Source organism: Rhipicephalus sanguineus, chromosome 8, assembly GCF_013339695.2.
Source record: "Rhipicephalus sanguineus isolate Rsan-2018 chromosome 8, BIME_Rsan_1.4, whole genome shotgun sequence".
Taxonomy (NCBI): domain Eukaryota; kingdom Metazoa; phylum Arthropoda; class Arachnida; order Ixodida; family Ixodidae; genus Rhipicephalus; species Rhipicephalus sanguineus.
Genome location: NC_051183.1, coordinates 28,238,304 through 28,258,552, shown reverse-complemented (window position 1 = coordinate 28,258,552; position 20,249 = coordinate 28,238,304). Strand labels below are relative to the sequence as shown.

The window sequence follows — 20,249 nt, the reverse complement described above, 5'->3', positions numbered from 1 at the left end:
GAAATGTAGTTGGTGACACATGTGATCTGCATGACCGCCAAGAACATGGCGGCGAAATGTAGTTGGTGACACAGCATGTTATCAGTGTCCTTCAGAAGCTAACACTTAGCAATCCACTTGTCTTACTTACAACATGCACGATGCGTATGTGGCGTATGTACAACATGCACACCATTCACACACCAGTTAATCCATATGCCTCCAACTGGATTATTGGATCGCAGCATCTAACAATGTGTGTTCATCTGCGTGCACAGGTGCGCAAGGCATTCTTTCAGGACCTTCACGCACCGCTGCTAGCACCGAGTGCCGGAATTTCTTCGTCGCTTACGTCGTCGCCACAGCAGAGCTTCCTGCTGCGTGCTGCTTCGGCTGTAATGCAGTCCCTGCCCGACAATCCGGACAACAGCGTGCTCGGCTCGACTTTCGGCTGGATGAACCGGCTGCTCGATTTGGCTTGCAGTTGGGGAGAGGACCGAGACCTGGTGCGGCGGCACTGCGTCTGCGAGCTCTATTCTGCCGGCCACGACATCCTTGCACAGGAGGTGCGTAGTGCTTCTCATCTGCTGAGTTTCCGCCTCACAGCTTAGTCCCTGTCCAGTACTCATAGCTCAGCATTCATAGCTCAGTACTGACAGAGGACAATGGTTATGTGCTCAGCAGCAACACTGATATTGATTGATATGAGTGAGCATTATGACACATTCTTCAATGTACACTTAAACCTCATTAAAACAAAGTTGCATTTGACACGAAAATAACTTCGCTACACCCGAAAATTCGTTATAAGCATATATTCAGACCATTGTATCTATTACCAACACTATTCTTCATTCACTTCGTTATAACCGATAATTCGTTATATCTGCGTTCGTTATATTGAGGTGTGAGTGTAAACCGATCTGGTTGGTTGGTTTATGGGGTTAAACTTCCCAAAGGAGCCTTTGTGACGTTAAACCCCATATTTATCTCAAACTCCAGATAATTCCCCCCTATGTAATACCCTCCCTGTGAGGGCCTTTAAGGGTAACATGAATTACTAAATAATTTAGACCACTTGGGGGACATCACACAGTGAATGGGCCTCTAGCATTTTGCCTCCATCGAAATGTGATCACCACAGCCGGAATTGAGCCAGCGTCTTTGGGGTCGGCAGCCGAGCACCGTAACTGCTGTGCCACTGCGGCGGCTGTAAACCGATCTGTTGAGGAAAGAACAGAGTTAAAGTAAAGCATACACAAGACACATAAACTTTCAATGTAGCATTAATTCTATGTTTCAGGGCGGATATACGCTCAAACCTCATTATAACAAAGTCACGTCTGCCATGAAAATAACTTCGTTATATCCGAAAATTCGTTATAAACGTTTATTTGCAACACTGTATCCGTGACAACACTATTCTTCATTTACTTCGTTATAACCGATAATTCGTTATATCTGTGTTCGTTATATCGAGGTTTGAGTGTAGATCTCTTGTCCACAAATTGTTCCTCATGGGCTCTGAAGCTTCAAATTAATAATATAGTTACTAGTGAAAAACTGCGCTAAAAAGACAGTACAAGAAAGGACATGAGACCACAGCGCTGTGGTCTCATTTCCTTTCTTGTGCCGTCTTTTGAGCACTGTTTTTCACTCATAATCATGAACCAACCAGGCCAAATGCATACCCTAATAATATAGTATTGCACATGAGCATCAAATATGGTATGTTTCATATGACCCTGCCTTCAAATAAATGTAATCATCTGTAAAAGAGTGCCCTTACAGAGCAGTTGCAGAGCTGGGCACTTAAATAATGGTGAACTCGAACGGTTACTTTCGAGCACTCAAGTGCTCTGAAAAGTGGCGACATGTTCGGATGGTCAACACCAAGTGCTCCAACTACACTCTGATTCAAGTGTAACTTTTTGTTGGGCTAGTTGGTGCATGTTTAACGGCAGGAATAATGCGCAAACGAGGCGAACACAAGACGTGACATGGACGAACACAAGGCCATGTCACTTCTTGTGTTCATCTCATTTGTGCCTTATTCCTGCCGTTAAACACACTCTGATGGTTCTCACAAAGTACCAGGCTTCAATACGACACTACATAACGCTCCAAGATACTACCGTGGCGCCGAGGTCCCACTGTGGTTTTGTGGTTATGGTGCTCGACTGCTGACCCGAAGGTCATGGGATCGAATCCTGGCCACGACGCCTGCACTTTTGATAGAGGTGAAAATGCTTGAGGTCCATGGTCTCGTGTATATAGGTGCACTTAAGAACCCCAGGTGGTCGACATTTCCAGAGTCCTCCACCACGGCGTCCCTCATAATGATATCACTGTTTTGGGACTTTAAACCCCAGCAATTATTATTATTATACGCTACAAGATACTGTCATAAGTTATAGTGATGTGATGCAACGATTGATGTGATGTGATGAGTTCAGTGATGGTGCTCTTGTCAAGGCATAGACATGTCTCAAACAAGAGTGCTGTTTGACGATGAAGAGCAGCCATGTAGCCCAGTCAGTGCATCCCGAGCGAGTTAACTAAAAACTCAAGAGACTTGTGCACTACCCTTTTTGTTTCCCAGGTGTCCCTGGCAGTCAAGGACAAGGCCCAGCTAGCCTCCTGCCTCCTGGTGATCGCCGGGCAGCGCATGCACCACCTGCTCTTCATGAACGATGCCCACCGTCCCAGCCAGATGGCGCTACTGTCCCCGCACATCAGCACTTGGATTCTGTCCCTGGTACGTCCCGTGTCGCTCAGTCGTTGTTCAGCATTGCGGCTTTGTGCGGAACACTGGCACTTGCGAGAAAGGCATGGTCGAGGCACAGAACTAGCAGGGCTGGCGTAAAGTTGAAGGGCGACGTTTTGTGGACGTCGACATCTAGTAGTCAAGGAAGGCCAAGGCTTTGTGACGTTTAAGAGACGTTCAAAAGTGATCATCAAGAATTCCTGGCGTAAATGTCAACATGGGGACGCATTCTTGACTCCAGAAAGCCAAGAGTGGACGTCGGTTACGTGCATCGCAGAGCAGACACTGAAATAACAGGGCAGGCGTAAAATTGAAGTCTTTGCATATGTTGATGTCTAGTAGTTAAGGGCAAGATGTCTGCCAGACATCAACCTAGTGACACATTCCTGACACCAGACAGACGTCGGAAATTGGTCATCAAAAATTCTTGATGTAGACGTCAATGTGGTGCCGTGTTCTTGACTCCAGAAAGTGTACACCAAGAGTGGACGGCAGTCATATACAGTTGCAACGGAAAAAGATTAGCACAAGTGACCGGTGGCCGGAGCGGCAAAATTGCAACACGCGGCGCTGTTGTTCCCGAGCGCACCGATGGCGAGAGTGCCAAGCACATTCCATTTTCCAAAGCGGGGATGGCCGGCAGAAAGCAGCCCATCTTGCTGTTGGCCCATCCAAAAGCCCACATCTTAAATAAGCGCTTGTGCATTCCTTATCAGCAGACTTCACTATGCACAGGGTTTCTTTTTTTTTCCTTTTTCTTTTTCGCTGCAGTTGAGAGCAACCGTATCATTATCGCAGTGGCCCTGAAAAAGCTGTTTGTTGGACTGCTTTCTGCTGGCCCCCCCTGCTTAGAAAAATGTAATGTGCTCGACACTCTTGCTGTCAGTGCGATCGGCAACAACAGCGTCGCGTGTCGCAATTTTGCCACTCCGGCCACCAGCCACTTGTTAAGCACTGATCTTTTTCCGTTGCAACTGTACCTTGCAGACGCATCGACATTGACTATCTCATTAGTGTATTAAAGGGACACTACAGAGCAAAACAATTTTTCTCGTGTTAGTAAATTACTCTTTTGCAATACCAAAAACGCCACGCTTGCTGCGAGAAGACTCTTGGTAAGCGAGAAAACGCACAAAAAAAAAATGGTGATGGTGACGCTACCTTGAAGTTCCTGCATCAGTTGCCCTGACATCATAGATTTCTATGGCGTTCACCCAGGCCTACGTAGTTCCTAATCAGTAAAAATTAAGTACATTGTCTTCTGAGGGGGCCAGAGGCTTGACATACCAAGTTTCAGGAAATTTTGTTGAGCTAATATGGGGGCCAAAATGCGAAGAAGCACTTTTAAGTCCATGTCGTCACCATCAGAGATTTCAGCGGGAAATTTAAAAGCGAAACTTTTGACATTTTTATTCTCGTCTATTAATTAACCTATGATGGTGATATTAATAACACTAAAGTTTTCAGAGTATAATTTCTCAGTCTAGACTAATTTATTGTTTCATTTTAGTGCCCCTTTAAAGGGGCCTTGCAACACTTCTTCAGCGTGGTCAGAAAACGCTGCCGATCAGTAGTCAAGGCTCCTGAGAACACGTGAGCCAAATATTATAGTGCAGCACGCAGCCTGAAGTTTACGATTATTTCTCAAAGTGAGCTAGAAATCATTCCCTCTTCTTTCTATAAATGATGCAATAAACCGAAATGACCACGCCATATACCCAAATTCATGGGCATTGGCTCATTTGAGCATCGTGAGCTGCATAGTTGCTGTGGCTGCCACGGGAGGCCACCACATGCCCGCTTGCATGCTCGTGATCACACTGAATGTAAGCCACGCGTTCGAAGGAAAAAAAAAAAGAAAAAGTGCTCAAGGTCATGACGCGCGCGTGACGTGACTTCTTTTGCTCGTGCCACTCCTCCCTGCTTAGCTTCCAGCACGCTCATTGGTACAAGAGAAGAGAGAGAGCAATTGCAGCGTGCGATAAATCTCTGTAACTCCGCTCGTACTTGACGAACTCTATAAAAATTTTTGCGACGGTCGATTCGTGAGGCAATAAGCTCCATTAATGAAAACATTAAATACTTAGAAATGTGTTGCAGGGCCCCTTTAAGATAAGAAGGCACGGATTCAGTATGCTCTCTTGCGATTTAATTATGCTAATGTCATGCAGAAAGTGTAAGTGCAAAGCTTGCGCTATGAGTATGATACATAAATGTCCTTATCCGTTTCTCGGGGTTTTACCAAGTTCGAGCCTTCTATTCGTTTGATCATTTTCAGGACCTGAGCAATCTGCGTTGCTGCAATCCACCGATGGTGCAAACGGCCAACCTCCTTCAGAACATTGTCAGCATGCTTCCGGAGGACCACTCAGAACACCGACTGGCGTTGTCCCTGTTAGACGTCTTGGAATCCTTGCCCGAGCCTTCCTAGCCTCGAGCCGAGGTTGCATAGGAGCGCCGTTCATGTGATATGGGTTCACGCTTTTGTGACTGACTCAACGTTCATGTGGTTCCTCGACGAAACCAAGATTGAGTCGCAGCGCCGCGACTCAACACAGTGATGGTTGACAGACCTGAAAGCGAAGGCACGGTGCACGTTTGACAGGTGAAATTCCGGCTGGTGGATTCCCAACAGGTGACTTTTCCAGCGCGATTCTAAACAGATGTATCATCAATGAGCGCATCACCAGTTAAGTTGTCTGCAATGACGCGGGCTGTATGAAGGCAACGCGCGTTCGTTAATTCCTTGGCTATTTTCAGTGCACGTAAATGCACCATTTTAACTATCGTACAGCTGAACTCTGATACACTGAACCTGAAGAGAATCGCAAAATAGTTCTGTATATATCGGCAATTCAATAAGAGATACAGGTATGTAGTATGCTTCACTGCATGGTTCTTACTGCTGTTAGTATGTTTCACCTCATTACAGTCTTGAATTGCTGTGAAGCGTGTTAAGCCTGTTGCAGAAGCCATTTATATTCTGAGACGTGCATGTGTTCATTTTGCCTCCATGGCATGGAACTCCCTTCAGATTTAAGGCCTTGTTTCTCAGCGTCTACCAAAACGGTGCAGTTTAGTGGCCATAAATATTTTCGTCGACGCAAGAAATGATTTCAGTACTCATTAGGAGAGACACAATTGTATTTGAAACTATATTGAAAGTTGTGACGAACGTTTTTTTACGTGAGACTGTAGTGTCATGTCCAGACATAATGATAATTATTGCTGAGGTTACAATGAGAATCTTAAAGGGATACTGGCACAAAATTTCGCGGCTGAGGTAGCCTGCGGGCTCGATTCCCATGAACGTGCGTGTATCATCTACCAAATCTGAACAGTGAATACAGCTTGGAAGGTGAGTTACATGAATTTTGAAGTTCACGTGCCCAGTCCAGCTCTGTACGCCACACCTAGCGACATTGACATCATACAAAGTGACCTGGAGGTGACCCCCAAATTCCGCGACGTCACCGCTGCGGCCGAGCACCGAGATGCCCAGCTAAATCACGATGTCATAGTCGCCATTGCGCTTTTGCCGCACTTGCACCAGCAGGCTACTATTTGGCAGCTGCTCACGAGTCCGTGCCCGCGGCAAACATGAGGAAGCCTCAAAAAAGTCTTTGCCACCAGGTGACGATGGTGACGATGACGGCAACGACATCGTGCTGCACATGTCGCATGCGGAACACGAGCAGAAGATGCAGGCAGCGTGAAAGTGCATCACAGTTCTGCATGCCGTTTGACACGTTAGATGGCGTTAGTTGCAAACGGCGGCTTGTCGTTCTCGGAGCTCTGCATAACCAAAACTGAGACTGGTAGGTAATAAACAGACTGTATTTAATTATCTGTTGCATGCTGCAGCAAGCAATGTGCCATGTTATGACTAACAGGCCTCCAGCAACATATTGCAGCAAAAAAACACCACACCAAAATTTTTGTGTCAGCACTATACGCCACACACTGCGGCATTGATATTGTACAAAGTGGCCTGACCTTTAACGAATAGATGCAGTACGTTAGGCTCTTGCTTTTTGTACAGGTTTGGTGGCACAGCAGGCTAATGCAATGCACTCAGGGGTTGCGAATGCCTCACTTTTGAATCGCGTGCTTTATTTTAAATGCGTAAGCTTCTCTATGCCAACTCGATGTGAAGACAGCATCCGTTCATCTGCCCCTCTGTCACGCAAGACAAATCACTATAAAGAAATAAATGTATTAAACAAAGTAAATATTCTTCGCAGTGCTGGGTTTCGAATCTAGGGACCCACATTCAGAAAGCAATTGTCTCGCCAACTAAGCTGCGCACCCACGTTTGCAGAATTTGAATATATCTGAATCTTACAAATGCATTGTACTGGCGATCCAAAAATATATATATTTAAAAGGAGAACACTTTTTATGCAGGCATTGAGGAAGTATTTGACGACAGCAGAATAAAAAGCCTTCCCATGGACGTGTAATATCGACATTGACCTTGTACATATCAGGGAAATTCGGAGTTTGCGAAAATTTGATGCCAAACACACGTTTCGGTGATCACAGGATGTGTTTCGGTGGAGTGTTCCATACGCTGATGAACGCTAAAAACGAAAAAAAAAAAAGAAATTTCATGCCAATGCCACCCAGAAACGAAGTCCCAGGGAAGGTCACAACCATAGACCTTTCTGCGGTAAAACATTATGCTTCCGCATCGCTTCAACGACTCCCGAAGGTGATTCTGCGTAGTTTTTTGTTCTTTTCTTTTTTTCTTTTCAAATAATTCAATATTCAGCTGTGCCACTCCAATGAAGTAATTTGTTTTAGCAAGGGAATCACGTTAGTGTTATAAACGGGCATGCCAGCACCCGTCACTAACGACACTGGCTCTACCACCCGACCTCTCAATCACCCATGACATGGGTCACCCAGTGATTCTGGCAAAATAGAGACAAAGCCGAAGGTGCAGTGTTAAGGTGAAAGCCTTAGATGCCTCATCAAACACGAAAAGTGACTGTCGGGATAAGCGTCAACTTGAGTGATGCAAGAAATCATTGTCATGCGATGACAGATTGTCAAAATTTGTGACATCATCGTCACGTCAATGTGACATCAGATGACATGACGTCACTTGATGATATCATCATATGACATCATCGCTTGGTCATAGGTAGGGCCGATCCCAGAGGCACGTGAGGCGTAGAAAGCATTAGGGAGGGGGGCGGTAACAATTGACTGAAAAGAAAAAGATGGCTTTCGCCTTCGAGTCACCGTAAGCAAATGCTACCCTGTGAGTTTTCTTTGTACACCGGCCGTAACTTTAGCAATAGCCTCTCCTTACGTTTAGAGATAGCGCTAGACACGGCCTTCTTATACGGGCACAGCAGAGTACTGTACTTTTGCACAGGATTTTCAAGGAGGTGTTACATCTGCTCTATACAGAAAATACAATATACTGGGTTCAGTGTGTCTGAGTTTAACTGTATAGTAGCTTAGATTTTTTTCTTTAAAGTTTATTCATTTGTTGCCTGCATTGTTTCATTTAATGATTTTTCTTTAAAATGTGAACCACCCAAAAGCAATTGCTGCCCTGACGAAGATGAAACGTTGAAACGTTGACTCCAGCGACATTCCTAGTTTGACGACTTCCCGACGTTTCAAGCGACCTGTATGTTAAAATGAAGCTAGAGGCCATAGTTTGCTTTTCATCGTTCTGTAGCTCTATTTTGCTAGCAATGTGTGAGAATCCGTCGCAGTCTTTGTTATAATATCAAGATCACCTCTTTGTTACAACTTTACGGGCAGCTGCTACATTTCAGTCCTGCCTTAGTGACAGCAACTGCATCGCAGCGCTCATACTCGCTTGCGTCGGGTGCCATTTGTTTGCCAACGTGTTGTCATCTAATAACTTGCACTGGCGTACTTTGTCGCACGACATAGCAAATGTACATAGATCTTCGGGTCAATCAGTGCGTTTGACAATGCTCGCGCTGATGTGGGCAACGCTCCATTTTACCTGCCGGAGTGCCAAGACAGTAGCATCATGGCAGACGTACTAAGTCATTGCTCGTCAGCACAATAATGTTCTTAGAGCCAGTGATATGTATGCTGCTAGTCTCTTGTGCGCTTAGCTTTGGCCTGCTTACAGTACAGGTAACAAGTGATCTTAATGAGTCATAACGCCGTGTCATAGCGTCCAAACACAAATTTTTGTTGTGTGTGTGAAACAACTTTTCTCAGCAGGCTTTGTGCATCGAGACAGAAGTGTTGATGTCTAACTGCGAATAGCTGGTAAAGAAAGTATAGGCAGATTACGTGAACGTGCACGTATTACATAGAATCTCGACGATTTTAAATCTGTTCATTTGAATTGATTCTAGCCGCACGGCTGGTTCTGGCAAAGTTGTACGTTTTTAAACGGGGGGAAAACTCCTGCAAGGTCGAACTCTAAAAGCCACTTATGGTTCAATTTGAACAAATTTCTGGCTACAATTTGAGATGACTATAAGCTTCACCCAGAGAACTGCAGTACGCCTGCCCTTTACCTTTGCTAGAGTTCTACCAGCTGGTTCTTGTTCAAAGCACAAGTACCTCCTCTCAGAAAATGCAAACACTAGGCTTATTGAAAAACGAGGTGTTTTCTGACTAAAATATTGTGTTTGGCCGAGTACTGATGTCAGAATCTCTGACAAAATTTGTCTGGATGTTCGAGATTTCTATCTAAAACTAGTTACACAAATGTGTATCCGTATCGCGAAATCCGAATGGTTAGACACACAGAAGTGCTTTGCTTCTCAATAATGAGCGAATGTAATTTTATGGAGCTTTCAGATCCTACGTTCACATGCGAAGTGGTGTGAAAAAGTTTAAGGGGCCCCGCAACACTTTTCCAAGGAACCGTCTAATGGCTTTAATGTCATTAAAAAAGCTTATAGCCTCACGAATAGACTGCCGCAAAAATTTTTAGAATCCAACAAGTACGAGCGGAGTTACAGGGATTTGCCGCACGCTTTAAGCGCTTTCTCTCTCCTCTCGTACCAGCGAGCGCGCTGAAAGCTACGCAGGGAGGGGGATGACGGGGGGCAAGAAGATGCGTCCCTTCGACAGCGCGTGTCATGACCTTGAGCACTTTCTTTTCTTTTTTTTCTTCGAACTGCGCGGCTTACTTTCAGTGTGATTGCGAGTGAGCGCGCGGGCACATGGCAGCATTTCCCAGCGGCCACAATAACAAAGCAGCTCACGAAGCTTAAATCAGCCAATGGCCGTGGACTTAGGTTGTATGGCGCGCTCATTTGGGTTTCTGGCATCATTTGTCGAGAGAGGAACGATTTCTAGCTGACTTTTGGAATTAATTGTAAATTCTTGGCCTCATGCTGCGCTCTAACGTTTGGTGCAACTGTTCTCAGGAGCGTCGACTACCGATCGGCAGCGTTTTCTGACCATGCTGAAAAAGTGTTGCAGGGCCCCTTTAATATTTGTCTGCGCAGCGTAGCGCTCTCCCACAGTAGAGTACACCATTTAAATTGTTTACCATTTGTTTTAAACACGATCTACGCAAATTATTTTTGCGTGCGACGGCAGGGGCTGTGGGCAGAGCTTATATTTATTCTTCGGTTGGAAGCGACCGTAGACTTTAGGTTGCACTGTCTTAATAATGACAATGTCAGAAGCACTTTTATTATGGTAACAGGGTGTCTTTTTTTTTTTCTACATTGAGAAACATGTCACAAGGCAGACACAACATACAGTACCACACAGGTCGTCGAGTGCTACCTTTTAAGAGGCTCTCTTTAGGTAGAACTCCGTTCAATTTTTAAAAATTTCCGGTACCCATGTAATTCAAATTAATGAGGTTCCACTGCCAATATTGCCAATGTCAAAAGCACATTATTATGGTAGCAGGGTAACTGTATTTCTTCATTCTATTACGAAGGGTGCTACTGAATCTTTCAGGTTTCGTCGACAAAGACATACTGCGCTATGTTAACGTTTGGTGTTGTTGAAAGTGACTGTCAGCTTGTGTTCTCACATTTTAGATTTCTGCACAACTTCTTGATTGTTGTTTTTCTGTGAGCAGCAAGTCTGAAATCTAGCACTTGTGTATGTTGCACGTATTGCGGAGAGAGCATGTTTTCAGGTATTCGCGCCATCTTCTCCATGACGTGTGCAGTCTAGAAGAGACCAGTGTAAAAAGCGACTAGTGTTTAGTCTATAAGTCTGTGCTTACACCAGTGTATGAAAGATGGTTTTGAAGCCTGCTCACGTGAGAACATATATCTTTGAGCCGAGTGCTTTGACCTTGTTAGCCTCGCGCTTTGAGCGACTGAAGTTCTGCAGTTGCTTCAAAAGCATTTAACAAAAACTGTAAAATACGTTATGGTCATAATTTTGGCGTAGCGTTTACTGTGTTTTTACGGTGTATGTCGATTTTAAACAGCCAGAATTTATTTGCAACAGCGTTATTTGTGGTGGAGCGCTTAAATAGTTGCAGTGAGCTCACCTTTTTTTCGCTCGGAACGCACAACACTGCAAGATGACGTGGAAGTGAAACAGTTTTTATTCTCTTATGCACACACTGAGATTGTAATTACAAAAGCCTAGGATGATTACTTCGTCTACGTCCGTGACTTGGTCTGGACTTTGTCTTCTTGTTCTGTAAAGAAAAATAAATGTACAAAGGGGTTTTTGAATTCAAACGGAAAGCAATGAATCTGCATATTTTTGTTTATTTTCACATGTCATTGCTGCATGCACTTTTCTTGCAGAGAAATTTGCTGCGTCAGCAATTAGGCAAGATGAAAAATTACCAAAGTCACTGTAAGGAATAGTCACATTTAAAGAATCTGCAAGTTTTGTAACTGTCTCGCCATGTAACATCACACTGTACAGCCGTGGTCAAAGTTTACAAATTGTAGCATGCATATATCTCAGGAAGCGGCAAATTTTCTAGAATTTTGTGGCTTCTGCCAGTATCATGTTTTTCCTATGCTAACCATTGAAGCTGCGTCCACATATAGCGAACACTTTTCAAAGCCTCCTACTTTTACAACGAACACTTCAGACACGGTCGCGGTAAAAATATAGCGCATACGAAGAGAAAAAAAAGTTAGAACAGGCCTTCTAAAGCATGAGAGGGGCGAGCGCTCGCGCGTGCCCCGCTCCAGTTTACTCGCGACTAAGATCGGCGAGCGCCGCACGCAGATTTCGGACGCTGCGAACGAGGTCGCTCACTTTCCAGCTGTTTCTTCAGTGGCAGGATGGCAGTGAGGAAGAAAAAAATAGGAGGCACCATGAAGCCTTGCGGTCAGCTTTCGCACGGTAACCTTTCCTGACGCCGTTCTCTGCAGCTACGACTGCCTACGATGAACCAAACAATGCCTTGGAACGCAAGAAGGCGTAAATGCAAGAAGAGATAACAGCGATAACTTTCCATCGCATATAGGTTCACTGCGTCCCTAAACTCGTCGACGCCACAATGTGCCGCAAAATGTTGTTCGTCTTTTCGGTAACGGCAGAGACCGGTCGATCGGTGATTACGACTTCCGCGCGATTGCGGCGATACCTTCGCGGATAAGCATCAGAAAAGAGCGAAGGCGAGGTGGCGGCCGTCGACGAACGTGCCATTGTGACTTATAGCCGACAACCTTATCACAGTCATCTGTAGATATCTGCTCGGCCGCGCGTGTGGCGTACGCCGTACACTGTGCATGCGGATTGACGGCGGTACGAGCGCGTCATGCTGCCGTTCGCAAGTTCGCCGCCGCCGCGTCGTGCGAGACCGCTTTAAAGTGCGCTTCGCTTTCTAAAACCAAAGTAGCTCGCTGTTGTTGAGCGGCACGGGCACCGAGAAACGTCGATGCACTGACAGCGAGCGCGTATACTGCGTGTTTGATTAGGTGACAACTCAAGTGCGCCGCGCGTCGTCATGCAGGGCCGCGAGAGCATCGCGGAGATGTAGAGTGCGCGTTGCCTGCAAAATGCTTGTCTTCGCCGCGTTGAACGAACAGGCTACTTGCCGCACCCGTTTACGGTCCGGAGTGAAGCAGGCACGAAGAACGTACAAGCGCGCGCATACGGCCTTCAGCAAGCGGCCCGGCAGTGACTCCGCGAGCCGAGTAGGCGACGCGCTGCACGCAACTAGCCAGGGATGATAGGGTCCACGTCACGTGGCGGTACCGCGCATCGGTGAAACGGTGTCAGTTCACAGCAAAGGCGGTGAATTCACTCGTGAGCACGCAGCGGGCGTCGCTTCACGACGCGAAAAGGCTTATAGCTTGTCACCGGAGGGGTTGTTAGCACTTTAATAAAAGTGCACAAAAAAAAATAAAAACGGCTTCGCCGCTAAGCGCACGTTTTTAAGGGCGAGTCCATATACAACGAACTACTGATATAGCGACCACTTTTCGCGACACTTTCGAGTTCGTTATAAGCGGGTTCGACTGTATAACAAAATCAGAACATAGAAAATTTGATCATCTTTTCCCCCCAATATTAGCGTGAGTTAGTTTCACATCAGCCGTACAGTTATAATGCTGTTTGGCATCACTGTATAGAAATTAAACTACCATCCTTTGCACCTGTCTGTGGAAATATTCGGCATTTAGATACCCCGGTCCGTGAACTTCTGATGTCGACTGTACACAGAGCAGATTCAAGAGTTACAGCTGTATTCAATAGCACTGGTGCATATAATCACAAGTTATGTGCATTCGGGCACAAAAGATTACGGGACAAAATATTTTTTTCGCAGAAACTGCATTGCTGTGAAGCCTGCGCATAATAGCATCAAATTAAAAGTTTAAATTCATAGTATTTCTTGGCGATTTGTGAAATTAGAGGCAGAGTGAATCATTGGAGCAGAAATTCACATTCGCCTTTGAACTTGTGCCCCACAATCTTTTGTAGCACAATTTATACTAAGTAATACAGACTTATGCATTAATATGAACTGGAGCACCTAATATTAGTTTAATAACAATTCCTGCAATCGCATTCGCCGTAACCTCACTTGCTACCTCCTAATGCATCGTTCATGTGAAGCACAAAAACCTTTGTGCTAATTTTTGTTTTGTAACCCATACGCACCACGATCTTTATCGAGTATGTACGTTTAACTTTACAGGAGATATTAAACATTACCATACGACCACAAGTGTTATGCCTTTTGCAGTTTTGGCCAGGGCTGATGCTTATCAACATCAAGTATTCTAGGCATGTTGCACCGCATTTCGACTCACCTTCGCAAGAATACAAGTGAAACTTTATTGTATAATAAAGCCAAAGATACTGTCGTCATGTCCAATGTTTGTTAACCAAGTTGGCAGGAAAGAAAGTTTCCAGATTTAGTATTTAATTTGTTGTATAAAGTTTCTATATCACTGTGCATTATATTAACGTATTGCTGCACTCAGTGGGCCAATCTTGTCCAATTTGTGCCATTGATGACAACCAAATTGCTTCACTTCTACCGATGTCCCTATTAAGTGGCCACTATGCTTGTTTGGCCAATGATGCTTGTTTCCAGTATTTTTGACCATTACAGTAAAGCACAGTCCTCGTACTGACATATCAATGGACGAAGTATGCACCTGCCTTCTGCATTAGCATCGGCCTTGAGGGGGTCCCACTTGAAGTGCAGACGCTGGTAAACGTCCTCGCACCTGTTACAGAGGCGGCCTTCTTCGCTGGAGATGTTGCGTCGACACCGTGCGCAGGCAGCCATCTTTGTGGGCTCGAGCGCGATCAGCACCTTTTCGTCCTCTGGGAAAAGTAGCATGATAGATATTGTCGCATTGTTGTGATGGTGATAAATGGACGTAAGGCACAGAGCCACATTAGTTCCTGCAAAAAGGACTGCACCCCTGAGAGTGCTCACTAGTGATTGAGTAGTCAATGACAAATGAGTCACTAGTCAATCATTAGGTCCTGCAAAAAAGGACTGTCTCTGAAAGTGATGACTAGTGATTGACCACTTTCCAAGATTCACTAGAGATTGACTAGTCAATCACAAGTGAATCACTAGTCAATCACTGTTGAATCACTATATAACTAGTGATCATTAGTAGGTGCATATTTTCACACCGACTGTACAAAGCCTGCCTTAACGTTCACATCTTTTTCTTGTTCATAAAAGTTGTGCACTTCAATGTGCTGCTTTACAGTATGGTGCAGTAACAGAGCATTTAATTTGAATGGCCACTGACAACTGCAATGCAAAACACATTGACACAAAATTGTCAATGAACAAATGTTGCCAACAGGCTGTCCTGCATCTAAGATCACAGCCTTGTTGGAACCTGCTTGCGCCGTCAAAAAGTTTGTGCCATCACCAGTGATTGACCGGCACTCACTTGTGATTCACTTGTCAATCACTAGTTATCACTTGTCGGTGGGCATTTTCACACCGACTGTACAAAGCCTGCCCTAAACGTTCACGCCTTTTTCTCGTTCATGGAAGTTGTGCTCTTCAATGTGCACTTCAGTATGGGGCAGTAACAGAGCATTTTAGTTTGAATGGCCGCTTCTGCAGTACAAACACATCGACCTAGTATTGACTATTGTCAACACACGAACATTGCCAGAGGGCTGACCTGCATCCAAGGTCACAGCCTTGTCGGAATCCACTAGCGCCGTCAGCTCGTCGACTTGCTCGAAAGTGACCGAAGCCACTTGCAGCACATCAGTGAGTCCCGAGTGAACAGCTGAGTCTTCTGGCTGCAGGAGCTGCAATGAACAAGCACTGCTGTAATGTCATGCTGTTCTATGATCAGGTGTGCATTCAACAAGTACTTTTTTGCAAGCTAGTTGGTTCGTACTGAAATTTTAAATGCTTTTGAATGCATTTCCACAGCTTATGGTGGTTCTGTTGCACAGTGCATTTAAAATTTCAGCTGTGCATTTGTAATTTCAGGCCAAATGCAATGGAGAGATTAAGTGTACGTAACGTAAGTCACTTCTGGCTCCAAAGTTTGTGACTACATACGTGAAAGTGCTAACTACACTCAAACCTCATTATAACAGTCACATCTGCCATGAAATAACTTCGTTATATCCAAAAATTCGTTATAAACATTCATTTGTAACACTATCTATGACAAGACTATTCTTCATTTACTTCGTTATAACCGGTAATTCGTTGTCCGTGTTCGCTATATCGAGGTTTGAGTGTAGTATAAGGCACTGAGGAAGCATTCCTTTTGCCGGCACAAACCTTCAATGCGAGTGCTATGCAACACGCATAACAATAGTATGGATATCTGCACGGATTCTGGCCTTTTTACAGCACTGCAGCTGGCCATTATCACATAGTTGTCGCAGATGTACAGTGTACTAGAACTCTAGTAGAAGCTTCAGGAGTAGTAAGGGGACTCACTCTGAGGCAGCTGGCAAAATGGCTGTCCCCGCTGGTAGAGACTATCCTGACATCATGCAACAATGGCCGAGACTTGGCAGCGGCTTTATTCACGGCTTCCCTCAGCTTCGCGAGTGGCTTCTCTAGTTCGGAGAACTCCGGCCGTTCCCAGCCATCGGGAGGTGCTTGCCACGTGCGACGGAATACACCAGTATCGTCTGCTCAGAAGACGGACACAAAAAGAAAACGAACAGGAAAATTAGCTACCAGGACACAGACTCCTAACCTATAAGAAAAGCCACTCGAGACTAGTATACGAAGCTAGAGATGAGCCAGTGAGTGATGTCGCAATCGAAATGGACAAAAAATTGGCTCGGGTAGTTGCGATGTTGTGAATAGTCATAAACTACAATTTAAATGATTTTTTTAGTTTATTTATTCACGCCTACACTATGGTGGGGCTACAAAGTAATACTAGATTAGTGCAAGCAAAACAAACACCAGTGAACCATATGAAGTAGGCAACATAAGAAGTGAAAATAAAAAAAGCAAGAACATTTTTTTTAATACACGAAAATTAATTAGTACAATTACCTTCAAAATGTTGTGAAGTGAAAGCTGAAAAGCTAGCTTTAAGAAAAGAATTTGTCACCATTATTAACAGAGGCTTTCCAACAATTACAAAGAGCCATGAGAATGTGTAGAACGGAAAGTCATACTTCATGTTGTGGCATTGGGAAAAAAAATCCTGCAGATCCCACACACTGTGGGAATCGATGTAATGCAAAGCAGCCAGCAAAGAGCTGCATACATCGCTTTGTTTATTTTTGAGCCGAATGAAATCATTCATGCCATGGCATCTAGTTCACCATATATCGCATGTTTGCCATGCACACGTGCATGCACAATGTGGTATATACCATGCCAATGAAACGTATATTCTGGTTATACACTGCATGACCGGTGATTTATGTTCATCACGCACTCCTGTCATGCAATACCAATTTTGGTATATATCCAGTTATCTAAACGGCCGGAAGCGCACCATAACAGTGTCATGTAAATCATACCGTACATGACATGCATAACATAATTCGCATGTTAGGACCTGTCATTTATGTTTGTCATACAGTCACATCGCACAATACCAATTTTGGTGTATATCAAACGAGCGAAACGGCCGCGAGTCCACCATGAGCGTGGCATGTAAATCATGCCATACATGACATGCATGTCATGGTTTTCATGTTACCACCTGTCATTTACGTTCGGCATACGTTCATGTCACGCAATGCCAATTTTGGTGTATATCAAGCTAGTGAAACGTCCGCGAATGCACCATGAGCGTGGCATGTAAATCATGACATGCATGTCATGGTTTTCATGTTACCACCTGTTATTCATGCTCTTGATAGAGTCACATCACGCAATACCAATTTTGGTGCATATCAATCTAGCAAAACGGCCGCGAGCGCACCATAAGCGTGCCATGTAAATCATGTCGTACATGACACACATGTCATGATTTTCATGTTACCACCTCTACAATTTACGTTCGTCACACAGTCGCGTCGTGCAAAACCAATTTTGGTGTATATCGAGCCCGCGAAACGGCCGCGAATGCACCATGAGCGTGGCGTGTAAATCATGACACACGACATGCATGTCATGGTTGTCATGTTACCACCTGTTATTCATGTTCTTCATACAGTCACACCGCGCAATACCAATTTTGGTGTATATCAACCTAGCGAAACGGCCGCGAGTGCGTCATGAGCGTGGCATGTAAATTATGTCGTGCATGACACGCGTGTCATGATTTTCATGTTACCACCTCTAATTTACGTTCGTCATACAGTCGCGTCGCGCAATACCAATTTTGGTGTATATCAAGCCAGCGAAACGGCCGCGAATGCACCATGAGCGTGGCATGTAAATCATGACATGCATGTCATGGTTTTCATGTTACCACCTGTTATTCATGTTCTTGATACAGTCACATCGCGCAATACTAATTTTGGTGTATATCAACCTAGCAAAACGGCCGCGAGTGCGTCATGAGCGTGGCATGTAAATTATGTCGTGCATGACACGCGTGTTATGATTTTCATGTTACCACCTCTAATTTACGTTCGTCATACAGTCGCGTCGCGCAATACCAATTTTGGTGTATATCAACCTAGCGAAACGGCCGCGAGTGCGTCATGAGCGTGGCATGTAAATCATGACATACATGACATGCATGTCATGGTTTTCATGTTACCACCTGTTATTCATGTTCTTCATACAGTCACATCGCGCAATACCAATTTTGGTGTATATCAACCGAGCGAAACGGCCGCGAGTGCGTCATGAGCGTGGCATGTAAATCATGACGTGCATGACACGCGTGTCATGATTTTCATGTTACCACGTGTCAGTTATGTTCGTCGTGTCGAAATGTCTCGTCATACTAGTTTTCGTATATATCCATTCATTTAAACGGCCGCGAGCGCCCCGAGACCATGTCATGTAAATCATGCCGCACATGACATGCGTGTCATGATTTGCACGTTAGGACCTGTCATTATGTTCGCCATGAACTCTTGTCACGTCATACCAGTTTTGGTATATATGAGATTAACGGAACGGTCGCAAGAGCCCCAAGGCCGTGGAATGTAAATCATGCTGTTCATGACATGCATGTCATGATTTTCATGTTATGACCTGTCATTTATGTTCGTAATACGGTCATGGTATTCCATACCAATTTTGGTATACATCCGATTACGAAACGGCCCAGGAGAGCACAAAGTCGTAGGCGGCTAGATAGATAAGATAGTAGAAGATAGATAGATAGATAGATAGATAGATAGATATATAGATAGTAGATAGATAGATAGATAGATGATAGATAGATAGATAGATAGATAGATAGATAATAGATAGATAGATAGATAGATAGATAGATAGATAGATAGATAGATAGATAGATAGATAGATAGATAGATAGATAGATAGATAGATAGATAGATAGATAGATAGATATAGATAGATAGATAGATAGATAGATAGATAGATAGATAGATAGATAGATAGATAGCTAGATAGATAGATAGTAGATCGATAGATAGATGATAGATAGATAGATAGATAATAGATAGATAGATAGATAGATAGATAGATAGATAGATAGATAGATAGATAGATAGATAGATAGATAGTAGATAGATAGATAGATAGATAGATAGATAGATAGATAGATAGATTATAGATAGATAGATAGATAGATAGATATGATAGATAGATAGATAGTAGATAGATAGATAGATAGATAGATAGATAGATAGATGATAGATAGATAGATAGATAGATTATAGATAGATATAGATAATAGATAGATAGAGATAGATAGATAGATAGATAGTAGATAGATAGATAGATAGAATAGAATAGATAGATAGATAGATAGATAGATAGATAGATAGATAATAGATCGATGATAGATAGATAGATAGATAGATAGATAGATATAGATAGATTAATAGATAGATAGATAGATAGTAGATAGATAGATAGATAGATAGATAGATAGATAGATAGATAGATAGATAGATAGATAGATGTAGATAGATAGATAGATAGATAATAGATAGATGTAGATAGATAGATAGATAGATAGATAGATAGATAGATAGATAGATAGATAGATAGATAGATAGATAGATAGATAGATAGATAGATAGATAGATAGATAGATAGATATATATAATAGATAGATAGATAGATAGATAGATAGATAGATAGATAGATAGGATAGAAGATAGATAGATAGATAGATAGATAGATAGATAATAGATAGATAGATAGATAGATAGATGATAGATAGATAGATAGTAGATAGATAGATAGATAGTAGATAGATAGATAATAGATAGATAGAAGATAGATAGATAGATAGATAGATAGATAGATAGATAGATAAAGATAGATATAAAATAGATAGATAGATAGATAAAGATAGATAGATAATAGATAATATAGATAGATAGAATAATAGATTATACGCTCAAACTCGCATGAAGTTTTCGCTAAGAAATGCTTCGCATTTAAAACATATGAAATGCATTCAGCTTGGGTGACGACTATGGTGCTCTACAATATTCAGCAGTCTGTATCAGATTATCTCGCTAG

The 20,249-nt window shown here is 43.5% G+C and overlaps 2 protein-coding genes across 2 annotated transcripts in view; one reads left to right on the top strand and one right to left on the bottom strand.

Moving 5' to 3' along the window:
• Positions 1-9,597, top strand: part of LOC119401598 (rab3 GTPase-activating protein non-catalytic subunit-like) — a 52,873-nt gene extending 43,276 nt beyond the window's left edge. Inside the window, 3 exon segments of the mRNA XM_037668499.2 lie at positions 258-545; positions 2,582-2,737; positions 5,025-9,597. Coding sequence (XP_037524427.2) covers positions 258-545; positions 2,582-2,737; positions 5,025-5,177 — 597 coding nt within the window. The 3' untranslated portion in view covers positions 5,178-9,597.
• A 1,504-nt stretch (positions 9,598-11,101) lies between these two features.
• LOC119401597 (isoleucine--tRNA ligase, mitochondrial-like) overlaps positions 11,102-20,249 on the bottom strand; it is a 35,138-nt gene continuing 25,990 nt past the window's right edge. The window contains 3 exon segments of the mRNA XM_037668498.2: positions 11,102-11,378; positions 14,318-14,485; positions 15,316-15,448. Of these exon segments, the coding sequence (XP_037524426.1) occupies positions 11,341-11,378; positions 14,318-14,485; positions 15,316-15,448 (339 nt within the window). The 3' untranslated portion in view covers positions 11,102-11,340.